Source organism: Geotrypetes seraphini, chromosome 8 (assembly GCF_902459505.1).
Source record: "Geotrypetes seraphini chromosome 8, aGeoSer1.1, whole genome shotgun sequence".
Taxonomy (NCBI): domain Eukaryota; kingdom Metazoa; phylum Chordata; class Amphibia; order Gymnophiona; family Dermophiidae; genus Geotrypetes; species Geotrypetes seraphini.
The window spans coordinates 171,203,647-171,222,019 of NC_047091.1; the positions used below are offsets into that span (position 1 = coordinate 171,203,647).

Genomic DNA, 18,373 nt, shown 5'->3' on the forward strand with positions numbered 1-18,373 from the left:
CTTGTACCGTACTCTGCCTGATCACTTCCTCCGGTAGCGCATTCCAAGTGTCCATGACCCTTTGGGTGAAAAAAAACTTCCTTGCATTTGTTTTGAACCTATCTCCCTTCAGTTTCTCCGAATGCCCCCTCGTACCTGTTGTCCCCTTCAGTCTGAAGAATCTGTCCCTATCCACCCTCTCCATGCCCCTCATGATCTTGAAGGTCTCTATCATATCTCCCCTGAGCCTCCTTTTTTCCAGAGAGAAGAGCCCCAGCCTATCCAACCTCTCGGCGTATGGGCAGTGTTCCAGCCCTCTTACCAGTTTGGTTGCTCTCCTTTGGACTCTCTCAAGTACCGCCATGTCCTTCTTGAGGTACGGCGACCAATATTGTGCATTGGTCTTTATCTTCCCAAATCAAACAAACTACAGAAGAGTATACGTGTACATATTTTTAGACAGTAGTAATAATAATTTTAAAAAAACACATTACACTTTCTAACAAAAGAAGTTTAATACTATTGAAAGAGAACCCCCCCCCCCACACTGAATTTAAGTTCTTGATTACAATCTGAAAATTAGAAATGAATTAATTTAAAAGGCATGTTTCTGATTGTCACAGATACAGAGGTTGTTATACCTTATCCTGACTGAAAGTAAAGAGAGGACAAAATCAAACACAATGTTTAAAAATGCACCTTTAGAAAAATTTCCAGGAACCTGATACAAAATAGTTCAGTCCAAGCTCTAGATTTTAAAGTACCAATAGAAATTAGTCCACATATTTAATTAATGTTATGTTTACCACAGTGAAGTCTGACAAACTGGACAGGCAACACTGTCCTTGGCGTTTTCAAATGTTCAGCATTTTGCAAATAAATGCAAAAAAATACATTCCTGATAGAGTAGTCACAGTTAGCAAATATTTTACAAGCAATATGCTTGGAGAATTTGTTTCCTCTGTCAACTGCAAAGATTGTTTTCTCTTCTGAGTAATGAAAAATAATTTCCAAAGCCCTGCGAGAAAGACAGAAAGTGATAATCAGCAAAGGAAAATAGTGCTGGGGGAGGAAACTGGTGCAGGCATTTCTGCTGTGCATTTAATGAACACAAAAGAATCTGAGTGCTTCTTTGAGGTCATGACATTGCCTCAAATAATATCTATCATTTTCACACATCTCACTCTGTGGGGATGGCCATTATGTTAATATATCACTTATTTTGGTTCCCAGTGCTGCAGAAAAAAGTGCATTGTAAAAGGTACTTGAGCCACTGATTTTAACTTTCTGCCAGGTAATATGGCATTAAGAATCTGCTGCTTTGTTTGGTCCTTAGTCTTCCCCAGGTTTTGTGCCAAATAACTTTGCAAATGCAGAACTACCTCTATTGCTTTTAAACAATGCTGAATCATTATTAGCAAGCTGAAGCCAAATTCTGCCATATACAGAGAGGCCTCATTATTCAGTTGGGGTCAATTATCAATAAACTTGTAAATCAGTTATATAATCTCTGTGCTCTGTCCAATTGGTCATTGTACCTCAAGAAGGATATGGTGATACTCGAGAGGGTTCAGAGGACAGCGACACGTCTGATAAAAGGGATGGAAAACCTTTCATACGCTGAGAGATTGGAGAAACAGGGTCTCTTTTCCCTGGAGAAGAGGAGACTTAGAGGGGATATGATAGAGACTTACAAGATCATGAAGGGCATAGAGAGAGTAGAGAGGGACAGATTTTTCAAACTTTCAACAAATAAAAGAACAAGAGGGTATTCGGAAAAGTTGAAAAGGAACAGATTCAAAACCAATGCTAGGAAGTTTTTCTTCACCCAGAGGGAGATGGACACCTGGAATGCACTTCCAGAAGGCATGATAGGTCAGAGTACGGTATTAGGGTTCAAGAAGGAATTGGACAGTTTTCTGAAGGAAAAGGGGATAGAGGGGTATAGATAGAGGACTACTACACAGGTCCTGAACCTGTGGGGCCACCGCGCGAGCGGACCACTGGGCACGATGGACCTCTGGTTTGACTCAGAAGGCACTTATTATGTTCAATTACTTTCCTTCTAAGGAACAATTCTAATCGCTTTTTCTATATCTGACCTCAATGGTGACTCATTTCAAAGGCAGTGCTCAAGTTCTCATGACTCATCGCAATCTTTTCCGGTCCATATATATTATATCACCCCCTTTATTCTCATTTGCACTTTTTTTTTTTAAACAAAATCCTCATTCACTCTATCAAACTTTGAATCATTGCATATTTAAACCAATTCAAATTGGGTTGATTAAATATGCTGTGTTGATGCAGAAAAGTGTGCTGAAAAGTGAAAAGCAGAGTCTGAGGAGGCATACAGCTCCCCCTCAAGGATCTTCTGAGATGAAGTATAACATGTCACCTTAGGTGATCCAAGTCCCCAGGGCCCAGTGGATCTAACATAATAAATAACAGATAAAAACCCACATGGCCCAGCCAGTCTGCTTAACAAGGTGGCCAGAGCCACACCTGCCACTCTGTGCAGGCCCCAATCACCTCGTATAGGCAGCCAACCATAATGGGGACGATATAGGGTCATAACCAAAACTCCATGTACTGCCAACAGTATTCATCTTCCCAGTCAAGTTGTTTTCCCCTCCCTCCTGAGCTGCACAGTAGAGAATGACACGGGGGAAACTTTGTCCCTGTGAGCTCGGTCCCCATCTCCGCAAACCTTCTGATCCCATCCGCACAAGCCTCAAACAATACTGAACATATTTTATTAAAATATTTATTAAAAAGAAACAATATTCTGTACAATTTGTCATTTTATAAATCAAAGTTTTGGCTGCTGAACTAGAGGAAGAAATCTTCAGCTGTCAGGGCTTTGTTTACAAATGTTTATCAACAACTAATATACTACTTTATTCTAAAGCAAAAAAGAAAGAAATAGAATTTTTTTCTACCTTTGTTGTCTGGTTTCTGCTTTCCTCATCTTCTCATCATTCTATTCCTTCCATCCACTGTCTGCCTTCTCTCTGCCTCTTCCATATGGCATCTGCTCTGTTACTGTGCTTCTCCCTTCCATCTCTCCCTCCACCTCCCACCCCCATTGGTCTGGAACCCATTTTCCATCTGCTCCCCCCCATAGTCTGGCATCTCTGTCTTCTTCCCTTCCACCTTTCCTTCCCTCCCCCAGGTTGTTTTTAGCATCTCTCTCCTCCTTTCCTCCCCTTAGATCTGGTATCATCTCCCCAATCCAGCATGTGCCCTTTTTCCTTTATCCCCTCCTTCCATCCAGTATGTGCTCCCCTCTCTCTCCTCCCTACTTCCCTTCAGCATCTGTTCCACTCTCTCCCCTCCCCGCTTTTTCAATGTCTTCTCTCTACTCTCTTCCCCATTTCCCTTCAGTGTCTGTTCTTCTCACCCCTCCCCCCTCTCTCTCCACTTCCCTTCTTCAGCGCCTTTCACACGGTCCAGCAGCCCTCTCCCTCCCGATCGCCACGGCCAGGGCGATCCTCGCACCTTTACTGGTGTTTTCATTGTCTCCAAGCGGCCCGAGCCTTTTTCTCAAGTTGCATGCCGCTGTCCGAAACTTCTCCTCTGCCGCAACTTCCTGTTCCCAGTTGCATCAGAGAAGTTTCAGGCAGCTGCACGCGACTTGTTTAAAGACTCGTGAAGCTCAGAGACAATGAAAATCACCAGCGAAGGTGAGGGGAAGGCAGGGAGGAAGAAGGCTGCTGGACCACATGATTGCAAGGGGTGATAAGTATTTTGCGTGCGTTCCTTCACTTAACTCCATGGGGCAGTGAATGGTCTTGTCCCCGTACCTGCGGCAACCAGTTTTTTTCCTCCTCATTTCAGTGGGTTACCTGCAGGTAACAGTCACCCTGTCATTCTCTACTGCACAGCACCCTCATTTGCAGCATGCGAGGAAAAGGGATCACCTGACCCATTCCTGGTAGTCTAGTACCTCTCCCAGCTCCAATCCTACCTTCAACACACAATCCCTGCCAAACTTCTCTGGTACTCCAGTGGAATATGAGCCCAATCCCTCACCTCATGCTCCAACGCACAATCTCTGACAGTTTAATAGATACCTTTCCCACCCCCCACACCTGACCCATCACCTTGAGGCAGAAAATAAATCCCTGGTAGTCTAGTGACTCCTGTCACCTACTCACCCACCTCACAGGAGGAGATGGAAGCAGGAGCGAATGGGCCTAATACTACCATAGTCCAAAATGGTTGCACCAGACTCCTAGTCTGTGTTCTGATGTACCACTAGGAGTCAGTCTACCGTTTAAGGCAAATATTGCCTTATTTGGTAGGCTGATCCTTAGTAGTATGTCAGAATACACTCCTAGGAATCAGGTGTCAACATTTTGGACTAATGTGGTACCAGAGGCAAGAGTGGGAAGGCATCACTCCTGCCTTTATGAGGAGAGTGGGGAGGGGTCCAGGGAAAGGAGCCACTAGGAGTACCAAGGATCTGTGTTCAGGAGAGGACAATAAATCCATGGGCGTAGTGGAGGAAGAAGCACTAGATTACTAAGGATTGTGCGCCAGGTGGGCAAACATTTGACTCGTGGGCCTCAATGGGTTCTTAAATTTGACAGAAAGGCCGGACCAAGAGCATCTTTCTATCTCTCCATCCCTCCCATCCCCCTGTGCAGCAGAACCCTTGCCCAGCTTCCCTCCCTCCCTCCCATCCCTTGTGCAGCCGAACCCTTGAGCACCCACCCCTGCCGTGCAGCTGAACCCCTGCTGACCCTCCATTCTTTCTTCCCATCCGAACCCCACCGACCTTGAGCCCTACATACCTCCCTCCAGAGCAGCATCGGGTCGGCAGAACTCTAAACAGGCTGCTTCGCAGCCTTCTCTTGTCGGGGCCTTCTGTGTGCCACGTTACTGATGACATTATCAGTGATGTGGCAGAGGGAATTCCCCGACGAGAAAAAGCCGCAAAGCAGCCTGTTTAGAGTGCTGCCGGCCTGACACTGTTCTGGAGGGAGGTATGTAGGGCTTACTGTTGGCGGGGTTCAGATGGTCAGCGGGCCAACTTTAAAAACTAAACGGGCCGGATAAGGCCTGCGGGCTGTAGTTTGCCTATGACTGGGTTAGAAGGTAAGGAGCCTGAGTCCAGGGAAGGAGAAGGGAGCTACTAATATGTCAAGATGAATATCAGGAGTTGGAGGCTTGGGTCTGAGGGAGAGAAAGGTGGTAGCTGTTTTCATATGGCTACCTTCCTATCCATGTATGAGCCAATCCCTGCTCATCAGAAAGGGAGTGGAGACATTTGCAGCAAACAGTGGGATAACTGCTTTTTCTGATAGTATACACTTTAAATACTGTAGTAATCTGAATGCCTTATTGCACGGGGAGGAGAGGGGGCTAAAATTTTGCATTAGGAAGCTTGTGTGGCTGTCAATTCACATCTCTAATGCAACCTTTTAATGAATGCATGCTTAAACCATTACGTGTCTCTGCATGTGCAAAATTACATGAAATTACACACATTTTATAGCTATATAAAATCCTAGCTTTACGCACATCACTGATTTACTCATCTAAATTCTGATTCTACACATTTAAGCCTTCCTTTTGAAACTTTAGGTTTTAGCATCTGAAGTTTGGGATATTTGGGGGTAACATGGAACTTCTAACCTTTGAAGCCTCCCTCCTAGACATACCTGTAAAGCTTTTCATGTCATCAGTTTGAAAAGGATAAATTTTGATTAACCTGAAAGAGAGAGAAAGAAACCCAAGGAATCATTACCAGCATTCACATTCTCAGATGTAAAGACTTTTCCCCTTGGTTTCCCATGAAGCACTATTTGATATTACTACTACTACCTACTATTATTAAACAATTATATAATATTACAAACTGTATCTGGTACTTTACAGACACACATTTATTTATTCAATTATTTAGCCCGTCCTCCCAAAAGGAGCTTAGGATGGGTTACAAAGTACATCCACAATATAATCGAGACAGGACAGAGATGACATAATTTACAATATAGACATGACAATAAAACATACACTAAGCAGCATATGGTGAGAGTATGTGGCGTAAGCGTGTCGACTCTGAGTGGCATTTCTGGGTGCATGTCCTCAGGGTGCTGGGTTTGTAAAATTGAAGTTGGAACTCTAGACCATCTTTTATTTTATTGTCCATGTATTCAGGCAATTTGGATATCAATATGGGATCAAGTTAATATGTTGATGGAGAGTCATGTGGCTTTATCCTATGACACAGTGATTTTTGGAATGTGTATGAGGGCCAAATGCCAAATATCTGCAGCAAACAATAAATTATTGTTGATTCTTACGGGAGTGGGAATTCAACAGATAACAACTAATTGGAAAGACTGTTCTAGATTAAATTGTAATTTTTGGTGGAACTCAGTTTGTCATATGTATAAGATGGAAAGATTTATTGCGATACAGAGGGGGTATTTTAAAAGATTTCAAGAGGTGTGGAGGCCATTAATTGAATATTATAACGAGTAAAGTTTATTTTTTTTCCTTAGGGGATAATATATAGAAATGGGATGGGATGGGAGGAATAGGGAGGGAAAAATATTGGAAATATGTTGTTATGAAAAATAAGGAGATATATGTAATAGGATGGGATATTTATTGTTGTGCATTACTGGGTATAATAAAATGTTTAAAGTGTTTGAGGAAGAAGGATGGGGAGAGGGACAGATTTCATGTCAGATTAATTGTATTATCAAAAAGGGATGTATAATTATATATAAATTTGGAAGGAATATTTTATTGATATGGAAAAGGGTGGGAGGTGGGGGGGAATAAAAACATGTATAATAATATTGTTTAAGAATGCCAAGTGTGTTATGTAAATTAATTGTAATAATACTGTACACTTGTTGAAAGAAATAAAAAGGAATAAAGATTTAAAAAAGAAGAAGGTTTTCATGACCTTCCTGAAGCTTCAAAGTCCATCTAGTGTTCTAACAGATGGACTTTGGAGGCCTCACTGAGGAGGTCATGGCAGCCATTTTGAGATTGGAGCCGACATGGGCAGGAGTGACTGGGGATTGCTCCTGTTCCAAATAGACAAACAAAGTCTGTAAAATAGGCCTTTGAGTGGAGGGAGGGTAGTTCTTGTGGTCATGGTGGGCTAGAAAGCAGTACAGTATATGTACCGTAAATGAAAGCCTTGTGCTGGTAAACCTCAATAGCGTATGCCCATGAAGGGGATAAGATTTGATACACTCTGTGGTTACAACTATATTACATGCAGCTACTTGTGTTGTCCCTTGGACAACAGAGGGTTAAGTGATTTGCCCAGGGTTCTAAAGACTTGTGGTAGGAACTAAACCCTGTTCCCTTGGTTCTCAGGCCAGTGCACTAATTAGGCTTCTCCACTCACACAGAGAATATATATCTACTTTGATGCCACTTTGTTTCCCTACCTGTACTCTTGGGGGGGGGGACTAGCAGGGATGGTATGCATGGATTGTCTGTTGAGAGAGATGTAGTATGCTTGTTGTGTGTTTGTTGCGGAGTGTGCGGATTCATGATTGTTTGTTTGTGAGTTGATGGGGGATTTTCTAAATGAAAATGTTATGGCCGATGGTCTAGTCTGGCTCAGTGCTTGTTACGGGTACTGTGGGTCCGGGCTGATTTGCTGTCCCCCTTTTGCTGGACCTTGCCCTGTTCCCAGCCGGATTCTCTCTCGATGGGGGGGCTAGTACTTGCTTGTTATTTACAATGTTCTTATTGTTCTTCCTGTATTGTTTTTTTGCTGCTTGTATTTACCAGTCTGGGCCATTTTCCATTCTCAATAAAAAGATATTTTAAAAAAAGATATTAAACAGCAAATTTAAATAGCTCCTACCTTTTTAAACAGCCAACTGTGGCTAACTGTGAACATTCAGTAGTGCTTAACCAGTTAGAAGTACCACTGAGTATTTGTGCTAAATGCCTGAGCTGGTATTGGCTAAAGTGGGCATTCCGAACAGCCCTTAACTGCATAAGACAGCTGCTGGACCACAAATAGCAGTCCTGTCTAAGTGGTTCAGCTTATGTGGTTAAGGGCTCAATACTGCACTTAACCACATAAGTTTTAAAGGGCAACATCCAACCAGAGAATCAATACCGGTGCCTGGACATGACCTGGCACTGAGCATCTGGGAATTCAGACAGCAGTGGACAATAAAACACTTACCACTGCTGGTTGACTATTGGGAGGTAATAAAGCTATTAAAGTACATAAACAAACAAAAAGTGCTTTATGTACTAATTGTTCCAATAAATACCAATGTCTGTTTCTAAATGCCCTTCCCAGCTCTTTCCCCCCATGCCACACCCCACTTCCTAAACTGCACACTCTCCCCGCACCTGAAAAAATCCCCCAGTTTGCATAATCCCCTCAGCTCGCTCAATCCCATGCCAATCCCAATGCATATCCTCTGCCTGCTCGCTCCCTCTCTAATCCAATGAATCATTCAAAGATGCCTCTCTTTATCCAATGCCTTTTCTCTCTTATTGCTTTAAGCTCTACTTGTTTGTTCCCTCTCTAATCAAATGCTGTAATATCTATGCCTAACTATTTGCTCAGTAAGCTCACTGTACTCTGTTACTATTGTACACCGTCTTGAACTGAAAAGGTATGATGGGATATAAATAAAGCTATTATTATCATTTGATGATCTAACCTGAAAATGTCCTTTCAAATTGCTCGGAACTTTAAAATCTCCCTTCATGATCTACAAAAACAAAAGAGAAAGAAAAAAAAAAAATAAGCATACAACAAGATCAACTTTATCCTGCATTGTATAGCCTCACATTTCAAGCATGCAAACACAAAAGTCTTTTCTATGTCCATAAAAAACAGAATTGGACACAGGAGTCATGATCTGGGCTATACCATGACTCCAGAACTGAGGAGGAGGAACGCTGGGAATATGAAGACAGCATATCCCTTCAGATTTCTAATACCTTATATATCGCACATTATGAATTATGTACCAAATATGCAAAATGTTGGAAAATGCCATTTGTTGAGGGGAAAACTCTGAAACATTAATTTTTTTCTCTGTCCTCAAATTAAAGGGTATTGGGTGACAGCCAAATATTATTTTGTAGAAATGCTGATGATACAATTGCCTGCTTCTGGAATGGGTTTTTTGATGATTTCTCAACATTCTTATTATTCAGGAGTGGGGGGGGGAGTGATTAGTGCCCCACTAAATTCAGAATTTTTAGCTTCTGCCAAAACCTAATCTGCAACCAATTTGAGTGCTTGGTTTTGACAGAAGCCAAAACTCAAGATGGCTCCCCCCCACCCATGGATACTTCTGGCCCCCTCCGCCAGGCCTTCCTTAGGAAGCCTTAGTGATCTAGTGGTCTCTGAAAACGAACAAATCCCTCTCATCCCTGCCCTGTGCACTGCTCCATTGAAAATGGCTGTTGAGACTCCTGCCAGTGCTGGTTCCAAATCACAAGATGATTACTGAGTAGCCATTGTGTCAGAGCAGTGGCATGGGGGCAGGAGCAAGCAGGATTGTTCCTGACTTCAAAGAGACCATTAGACCACCAGGGCTTCCTAAGGTAAGCCCAGGGAATGCCTATGGGTTTGGATTTTGGTGCTGAATCCAAAAACCAACATTCAGTCAGCTTCTAAAACGAGCATTAATGTTTCTAAGAATTGTGGTGAGAGAGTTTGAGGACAGGAGGTTCTGGGAAATGTTGGAATTGAGAAAAGAGCCTTCCATCTCTGTATGCAGTGATTACAGACTCCATCCCTCTCTCCTGGTATATCAACCAGCTCTGTTTCAGAGTGAGGTGAGAGAGTTTTGAAGACAGGAATTTGATTTGATTTGACTCACCAAATTGATTTTTCGATTTGATTCACTTTTCCCACCCAATTGAGTGATTTTTTTCAAACAGCCTGGTGGGTTTATTTTGTAGCCTCTTCACCCACCTCTCCCCTCCTTTGCATTCTCCAACTCCACACTAGCACTGAAGAGGCAGCACTTGGAACAGGCTGCTTCTGGCCTTCCCTATGCCATGTCACTAGTGATGTGGCAAAGGAAAGGTCCCAGCGGGGCCAGCCAAGAGTAGCCTGTTCCGAGCTGCTGCCACTTCCCATCTGCCGCTGCTGCTTTGGGAAGCCTATGTCAGATAAGAACATAAGAAGTTGCCTCCGCTGGGTCAGACCAGAGGTCCATCGCGCCCAGCAGCCCGCACCCGCGGCGGCCCATCAGGTCTATGACCTGTCAGGTGTTCCTTGACTTAGCCCTATAATCCCCCTTTTTTCTTCTATCTATACTCTTCCTAACCTATCTCTACTTTTATCTGTACCCCTCAATTCCCCTATCGTTCAAGAATTTATCCAATCCTTCTTTGAATCCCCGTAGTGTGCTCTGTCCTATCACAACCTCCGAGAGCGCGTTCCATGTGTCCACCACTCTCTGGGTGAAGAAGAACTTCCTGCCATTGGTTCTAAACTTGTCCCCTTTCAGTTTCTCCAAGTGCCCCCTTGTACTTGTGGTTTCCCGTAGTCTCAAGAATCTGTCCCTGTCTACCTTCTCTATGCCTTTCATGATTTTGAAGGTTTCTATCATGTCTCCTCTAAGTCTCCGCTTTTCCAGGGAGAAGAGTCCCAGCCTTTCTAACCTATCAGCGTATGAAAGGTTTTCCATACCTCTTATCATTTTTGTCGCTCTTCTCTGGACCCTCTCAAGTATTGCCATGTCCTTCTTGAGGTAAGGCGACCAATACTGGACACAGTACTCCTCCAGGTGCATGATGACTTCCTCCGTCCTGGTCGCGATACCCTTCTTAATGATACCCAACATTCTGTTTGCTTTCTTTGAGGCTGTTGCACACTGTGCCGATGATTTCATTGTTGTATCCACCAGTACACCCAAGTCCTTCTCAAGGTTACTTTCCCCTAGCAATGATCCCCCCATTGTGTAGCTGAACATCGGGTTCTTTTTCTCTATACGCATGACCTTGCATTTCTCTATATTAAAGCGCATTTGCCACTTTTTGCCCACTCTTCTAATTTCTTTAGGTCCCTTTGCAGGTCTTCACATTCTTCCACGGTTCTGACCCTGCTGCAGAGTTTGGTGTCATCCGCAAATTTAATAACTTCACACTTCGTCCCCTTTTCCAGGTCGTTTATGAATATATTGAACAGCAGCGGTCCCAGCACCGACCCCCTGCCAGTCCGAGTATTGGCCTTTTACTCAAACCCTTTGCTTTCTTTCTGCCTACCAGTATTTAATCCATCGGTAAACATCCCCTTCCATCCTGTGGTTCCACAGCTTCCTAAGTAGCCGCTCGTGGGGTACCTTGTCGAAGGCAAATGATGTCTATGGATTCCCCTTTGTCCATCTGGCTGTTTATCCCTTCAAAGAAGTGTAGTAAGTTTGTTAGGCACAACCTTCCCTTGCAGAAGCCATGCTGGCTCGCTTTCAGTTGTCCATTCTTTTCTATGTGTTCATAGATGCTGTCCTTTATCAGTGCTTCCATTATCTTACCCGGAACCGAAGTTAAGCTTACCGGCCTGTAGTTCCCCGGGCCCCTCGATCCCTTCTTAAAGATAGGTGCGACATTTGCTATTTTCCAGTCCTCCGGGATCTCCCCAGTTTTCAAGGATAGATTATAAATTTGTCAGAGTGTTTTCGCTATTTCGTTTCTTAGTTCTTTTAGTACCCTTGGGTGGATTCCGTCCGGGCCAGGTGATTTATCGCATTTTAATCTATCTATTTGCTGGAGCTGGGGGAAGGGTAGTCAGGAGGTGCCTCACAGGGGGATAGGAGGGAGGGAAAGCTTCAACATTTGTGCCCCACCCTGGAACCTCACTCAACACAGGCCTGCTCAGGTGTTCCCCTTGCCAAAAGTCCCTCCCCTCCAATTCAACCTCATGCTTTGCAAAACAGGAAGTTTCAAGTTACACTAGAAGGAAGAGCTCCGGCAGAAAGCCAGGTCTGAATGGGCCAGTGCAGAATAGATCAGCAGTGAGGAGGCTTATGCCACTGATGATGAATCAGTGAGTTCAGGTTTTCCTGAAAATGAATCAAATTTGAATTGATTCACCTGAAGTGAATCAGTGAATCGATTTGAATCGGAAATCGGGCAGCTTTACTAGAAAGTGTTGGAATTTAGAAAATAGCTTTCCATCTCTGCCTGCAGTGTTTACTGACTCCACCTCTCTACCTTGGTATATCAGCCAGCTCTGTTTTAGAGTGAGGTGAGCGAGTTTGAGAATAGGAAGTTCTGGAGAGTGTTGGGATTGAGGAAAGAGCTTTCCTCTGCCTGCAGATTTCACTTCCCTCACCCAGCTGTTATACACTTCTTCTTCCGTATTCACTGTGATAGGGGATTAACAGACCCGCGAATAACTTTTTCATATGTTATTCGCTGTTTTCCATTAAAAACCATCGTGAATATAGTGAAACCGCAAATAAAATGGTGGGAGACCTGGCCTGTTCCTGAAGGAGAGGCAAAACATGGAGAAGAAAGTGCTGGGAATTGGTGATTTTTTCTATGAACGCTTGGAATCAGCGAGTTCTCTATGCAAGCTAATATAATTTGGGAGGAGTAGTCAGCAAGCTAAAAACCGCAAATAATCGAAACCGCAATTGCTGAAACGGCAAATACGGAGGGAGAAGTGGAGCACAGTTACTTACTGTAACAGGTGTTATCCAGGGACAGCAGGCAGATATTCTCAACATGTAGGCGACGTCACCAACGGAGCCCCCTAGCGGACGTTTTCGCGAGCAGACTTGCTTGACGACCTTCAAGCTTGCGATTGGCCAGCGCATGCCCCTCCCGCCAGACCTAGGGCATGCATCTCCTCTGCGTGTCCTCAGTTCAGATAGCTAGCAAAGAAGCCAACCACAGGGAGGTGGATGGGTTGCGAGAATATCTGCCTGCTGTCCCTGGATAACACCTTTTACAGTAAGTAACTGTGCTTTATCCCAGGGCAAGCAGGCAGCATATTCTCCAAGCTAACCAGAATGGGATGGAGGGAGAGATGGCAATTCAGGAGAACAGATTTTGCAAAACGGACTGGCCAAAATGGCCATCACGCCTGGAGTAAGTATCCAGACAGTAGTGAATAAAGACGCGGGCACAGTGACTTAACCGAAAATAACCAAATAAGCCGCGGTGCAAGAGGGACGAGATCGCGCGAAGCAAGGGAGCAGTGCTTCTGGCTCCGCGGAAAACATAAACTGAGGACATGCTGAGGAGACGCATGTCCTAGGTCGGGCAGGAGGGGCATGAGCGGGCCAATCGCAAGCTTGAAGGTCTTCAAGCAAGTCTGCTTGCGAAAACATCTGCTAGGGGGCTCCGTTGGTGACGTCACCCACATGTTGAGAATATGCTGCCTGCTTGTCCTGGGATAATGAGGTATATTAGCCAGCTGTGCTATACAGTGAGTGAGTTATTGGGACACGAAGGGGATATGTGAAAAAAACTGCATCTACACCAGTGATTAAAGATCCTATGGACAAACATTTGACTGGAATTAATCAAGCAGTAAGTACTTTTTCACCCTCTCTTTCTTCAGATGGGTTATCTCGGAGTCCCAACACTAGATCTCCTCCACCCCTGCCTTCAGATGTAAATATTCAGGTGGAGTCATTACCTAATGGGTTGCAGGATAAACCTGAAATAGTGCAGAATCCCATTGTAGCATCTCAAGGGACTGATAACTTAGCTAAATTGCAACCGGTAAGTTTTGAGACGGTTGAGATAGTTTCCACTCACGATGTTCCTGAGTGTGATATTTCCTTAAAAGATATTTACCGCGCAGTCACCCGGACTGTAGCACAATTATGTACTTTTTCTAGTCACGTTGTGTCTCATCTCTGTATCACGACCCCCATCTCCCCAGCCCTCCGCACAGAGCACTGGCTACCAATCAACAAACACTGCACATTCAAGGCTCTTGTAATAGCGCATAAAAGATTCCACACCACCACCCCAGCCTACATAAGTTCCAAGCTACACTTGTACGCCCCTACCCGCCCCCTCTGCTCTAGAGCAGAGAGATGACAGTGCATCCCCCCAAGAAGGTCTCTCCTGATGGAAACCGCCCGAAAAAACTCCAACAGCCACTTCATCCCACAGCTCTGGAACCAACTCCCCCCCACAAATCAGATCACAGAACTCATTAGTGACCTTCCGAAGAGCCGCAAACAATCCCCTCAACTCTCCCATCAACAACCACTAGTTGGTGAACCTCTGGTTCAATCTACTGTATTACCTCGCCAGGAATTTCCTATGAATGTCCCCATCCAAGCTGTCCTTACGTTACTCAACTGTCCAGCCTTGTCATTATGCTACTGTATTGTATGGTTTTTTATTGTATTGTAGTATATTGTATTGTACTGTATTGTCCAATGTAACATACTGTGAATGTTGGCTTGTAACCTTCTAAGCTCCTGGAAGGACAGGATAGATATTGAATTAAATAAATTTTTTTTAAAAAATCAAATCTGGTAGGAAGTGATGTCACCCAATATAATGGTGGCTTAATTGCTGATCTACCCTGACTCCCCCGCTTAATGAGCTAAAAGTAGTGCATAGTTGGAGAGCAGAGTCGCGTTTTTCTTCGCTGGACTGAGGGAGATTGTCTAGAGCGCTGATGGCGAGCAAAAAGGTGTGACCCGACCCAAAATCATTTACCTACCAGCCGGTTGAAGGTTCTAAGGCCCATTGCAGCCATGATGTGCATGCTCACACTGCGGGGGTTGAGCAGGGACTGCCTACATCGCTGGAGCTGGATTCTCACCCAGCCATGGGAGCTGAGCTGCGTACCTGGATGAAGGACTTTAAGGGTACAATGTTGGACATTCAAAAGTCCTTGCAGACTGAATTAGGAAGTCTGTGGACTAAATGGGAGCCCGTTTGCATGATTTTGAGGATTGACCACAATGGAGTTGATAAGCATTTGCAAAGCCCTCAACTTCCCTTTACCATTCCCTCTTTCCAAACTGATCCACAGTGCCTTTTCCTTACCCTGCAGATCCTGCAATTGTGTGGCTTTAATATGATCTTTAACATATAAACGCTACTCCCCCTCTTTTTCTTCCTACCCTATCTTTCATGAGCAGATTATAACTCAGTATAACTACATCCCAGTCATGGTTCTCCATGAACCACATCTCCACGATCACCACTATATCTAATTCATCTTCTTCTATCACAACTTCTAGATCCAGAATCAAGCCATAGGGTGTCAGTAAAATAGCAAACCACTAACTGAAATTTGTCATGTCTCAGAAGAGAACACAAAAAAAAAATAAAAATTGAGGAACACGTGTGTGCAGTGGGATGAAATGCAGAGGCTATTGTAACCTTTAAATACATATATCTAAAGATTGTTTTCATTCATGCGTCAAGTCCAACTAAGCCCCCAATAAAATGGACTGTGCATAGTTTTCAGGTTCCTTTGGCAGTGCTGTCAATTTACAAAGAGTTATATGATTATGGTTTGTACAAGTCTGTGCACTAAATGATAAAGCTATATTCCCAAAGATCCTGGAAGACCAGAAGAGGAGTTTTTCAATCTTCATCCTAAACACCATTTACAAGATCATTTGCAAATCTGTAACTTGTTGAAAATCTGGTTTTTAGACAGTCTCCCACAGACCTTATCTAATGCTAGAGGTCATTGCTGGGTCTTTTCCTTAATGATAGTATAAGGGTGGGTGAAACATGATTTTTTTTTTTTTGCACTGTGTGTTGTGATGGTTACTGGCTATATTTTAATTCTGAGCTTAAGTTCATGACTTGCTATGTTAGTTCGTTAATATAATTACATATTTTGAAATTCATGGAGGTGGTGTGATGCTGGCTTTTGTGTAGATGCCTTTACTGTATGATTGACCTTTTAAGGACAATTTATTTGATCATTAGCGCAGTCTCTGTGGCAATTACAGCAGTGCAGAAAGGAGAAATTAGGTTCTTACCAGCTAATTTACTTTCTTTTAGCTTCTCCAGACCAGTAGAGGTTAACTTTACGAATGGGTATATATCTAATCATGACCAGCAGGTGGAGACTGAAAACAAAACTTTGGGACAGTATATCCTAGCCCCTCCTCTCTATTTCCCTCAGTCTGCCGAATAGCCAAGCAGAACCAAGAACTGGAAAACAACAGAGAGAAAAAACAATACTCCAAAAGGAGTAACAAATAACATACCCAAAATGCTGTTGGAAAATGCAGAGGAGAAATTCCCGAAGGAAGAATGTCCCCACAGCTCGCCAGCTAAGCCAGCCGAGCCACAGCCGCTGTTCTTCAATTCTCCCCGGCCCTAGAAAAATACTAGAACCCGCAGCAAAAACCAAAAACTGCCCGCGCAACAGCCCCAACAACAACAACAACAACAGACAGGGTGGGGACCTCTACTGGTCTGGAGAAGCTAAAAGAAAGTAAATTAGCAGGTAAGAACCTAATTTCTCCTTCTTTAGCACTCTCCAGACCAGTAGAGGTTAACTTTACGAATGGGACGTACCAAAGCAGTCCCTCTCACGGGCGGGACCCCCGAAGGGCCGATACCAGTACACGCTCACCGAACACCGCGTCCCGACGCGCCTGCACATCAACCCGATAATGACGAACAAAGGAATGCAAGGAAGACCAAACCGCAGCCTTACAAATATCCACTGGAGGCACGAGCGACGACTCAGCCCAAGAAGCCGCCTGACCCCGAGTGGAATGAGCCTTGAGAAACTCCGGAACAGGCTGCTGTTTCAGAAGATAAGCGGAAGCAATCGTCTCCTTGATCCAGTGCGCAATAGTAGCCTTAGAAGCGCCCGCTCCCCGACGAGGACCCGCCAGGAGGACAAAGAGATGATCGGACTTCCGGAATTCCTGGGTCCGCTGCACATAAGAGCGAAGGACCCGACCGACATCCAACTTGCGCAGCTGCCGTTGCTCAGAAGAGCCCTCCCGACCACCCAAGACCGGGAGAACCACCGATTGATTGACATGAAAAGGAGAAACAACCTTCGGCAGAAAGGAAGGAACAGGCCGCAAGACGACCCGCTCCCTAGAAAACTCCAAGAAGGGAGCCCTACAAGAGAAAGCCTGCAGCTCAGAAACACGCCTAGCAGAAGTAATGGCCACCAAAAAGACCGCCTTCAAAGTAAGGTCCTTCAAAGAACAGTCGTCCAAGGGCTCGAAAGGCGGACGCACCAAAACAGAGAGAACCAGATTAAGATCCCAAGAGGGAACCGAGGGCCGTAGGGGAGGCCTAAGCAACTTGGCCGCCCGCAAAAACCGAATCACATCAGGAAGAGCCGATAAACGCTGACCTGACACCAACCCTCGAAAGGCCGACAGGGCCGCAATATGAACCCGGAGAGAAGACCAAGCCAGGCCTCTATCCAGGCCATCCTGCAAGAACTCCAGAATGTTAGGCAGAGAAGCGCGAAAAGAGGTCACTCCCCGCGCCCGACACCATTCCTCAAAGAGACGCCAAACCTGCACATAAGCCCGAGAGGTAGAAAGCCTCCGGGACCCCAACAGTGTAGAGATCACCTTGTCTGAATATCCCTTCTTGCTAAGGCGACCCCTTTCAAGAGCCACGCCGTAAGACAGAAGGGAGACGGGTCGAACATGGGAATGGGACCCTGCATCAGAAGGTCGTCCGAGAGAGGCAGAGGAAGAGGATCCGCTACCAGGTGCCTCACCAGATCCGCATACCACGGACGGCGAGGCCAATCCGGCGCCACCAGCACCACCAAACCCGGATGGTGAACAATGCGAAGAAGCACTCTGCCCACCAGCGGCCAAGGAGGGAACACATACAACAGCCCCTCCGTTGGCCACTGCTGGACCAGAGCATCCAGACCCTCGGCCAGACCGTCCCTGCGACGACTGAAGAAGCGGGGCACTTTGGCGTTGCCACCCGTGGCCATCAGGTCCATCAGGGGCTGCCCCCAAGCCTGCACTATCAACTGAAACGCCTCGGCGCCGAGACACCACTCTCCTGGATCTAGAAAGTGACGACTGAGGAAGTCTGCCTGAACATTTTCTACTCCGGCTATATGAAAGGCCGAGAGGTCCAGCAGATGGGATTCCGCCCAAACCATGAGCAGAGCCGCCTCCTGCGCCACCTGAGTGCTCTTGGTGCCCCCCTGACGATTGACATAAGCCACCGCCGTGGCATTGTCCGACAGCACTCTGACCGACTTGCCCAGCAACAGGGAGTGGAAAGCCAACAGCGCCAGACGGACCGCTCTGGTCTCCAACACGTTGATCGACCAGGCGGCCTCCTCCGCGGACCAGGTGCCCTGAGCTGAGTGACCCAAACACTGAGCCCCCCAACCCAGGAGACTCGCATCCGTCAGGAGCACCGTCCACTGCGGGAGATCCAGACCCACCCCCTGAACTAGGTGAGGGGTCTGGAGCCACCA

At 45.3% G+C, this 18,373-nt stretch overlaps 1 protein-coding gene across 2 annotated transcripts in view; it reads right to left on the reverse strand.

Moving 5' to 3' along the window:
- Positions 1-475: 475 nt before the first annotated feature.
- TPST2 (tyrosylprotein sulfotransferase 2) overlaps positions 476-18,373 on the reverse strand; it is a 73,776-nt gene continuing 55,878 nt past the window's right edge. For both annotated transcript variants that reach the window (XM_033955723.1, XM_033955724.1), the window contains exons 6-8: positions 8,649-8,699; positions 5,649-5,698; positions 476-997 (exon numbers count right to left, since the gene is read on the reverse strand). In XM_033955723.1, the coding sequence (XP_033811614.1) occupies positions 5,669-5,698; positions 8,649-8,699 (81 nt within the window). In that variant the 3' untranslated portion in view covers positions 476-997; positions 5,649-5,668. The remainder of the gene's footprint in view (positions 998-5,648; positions 5,699-8,648; positions 8,700-18,373) is intronic.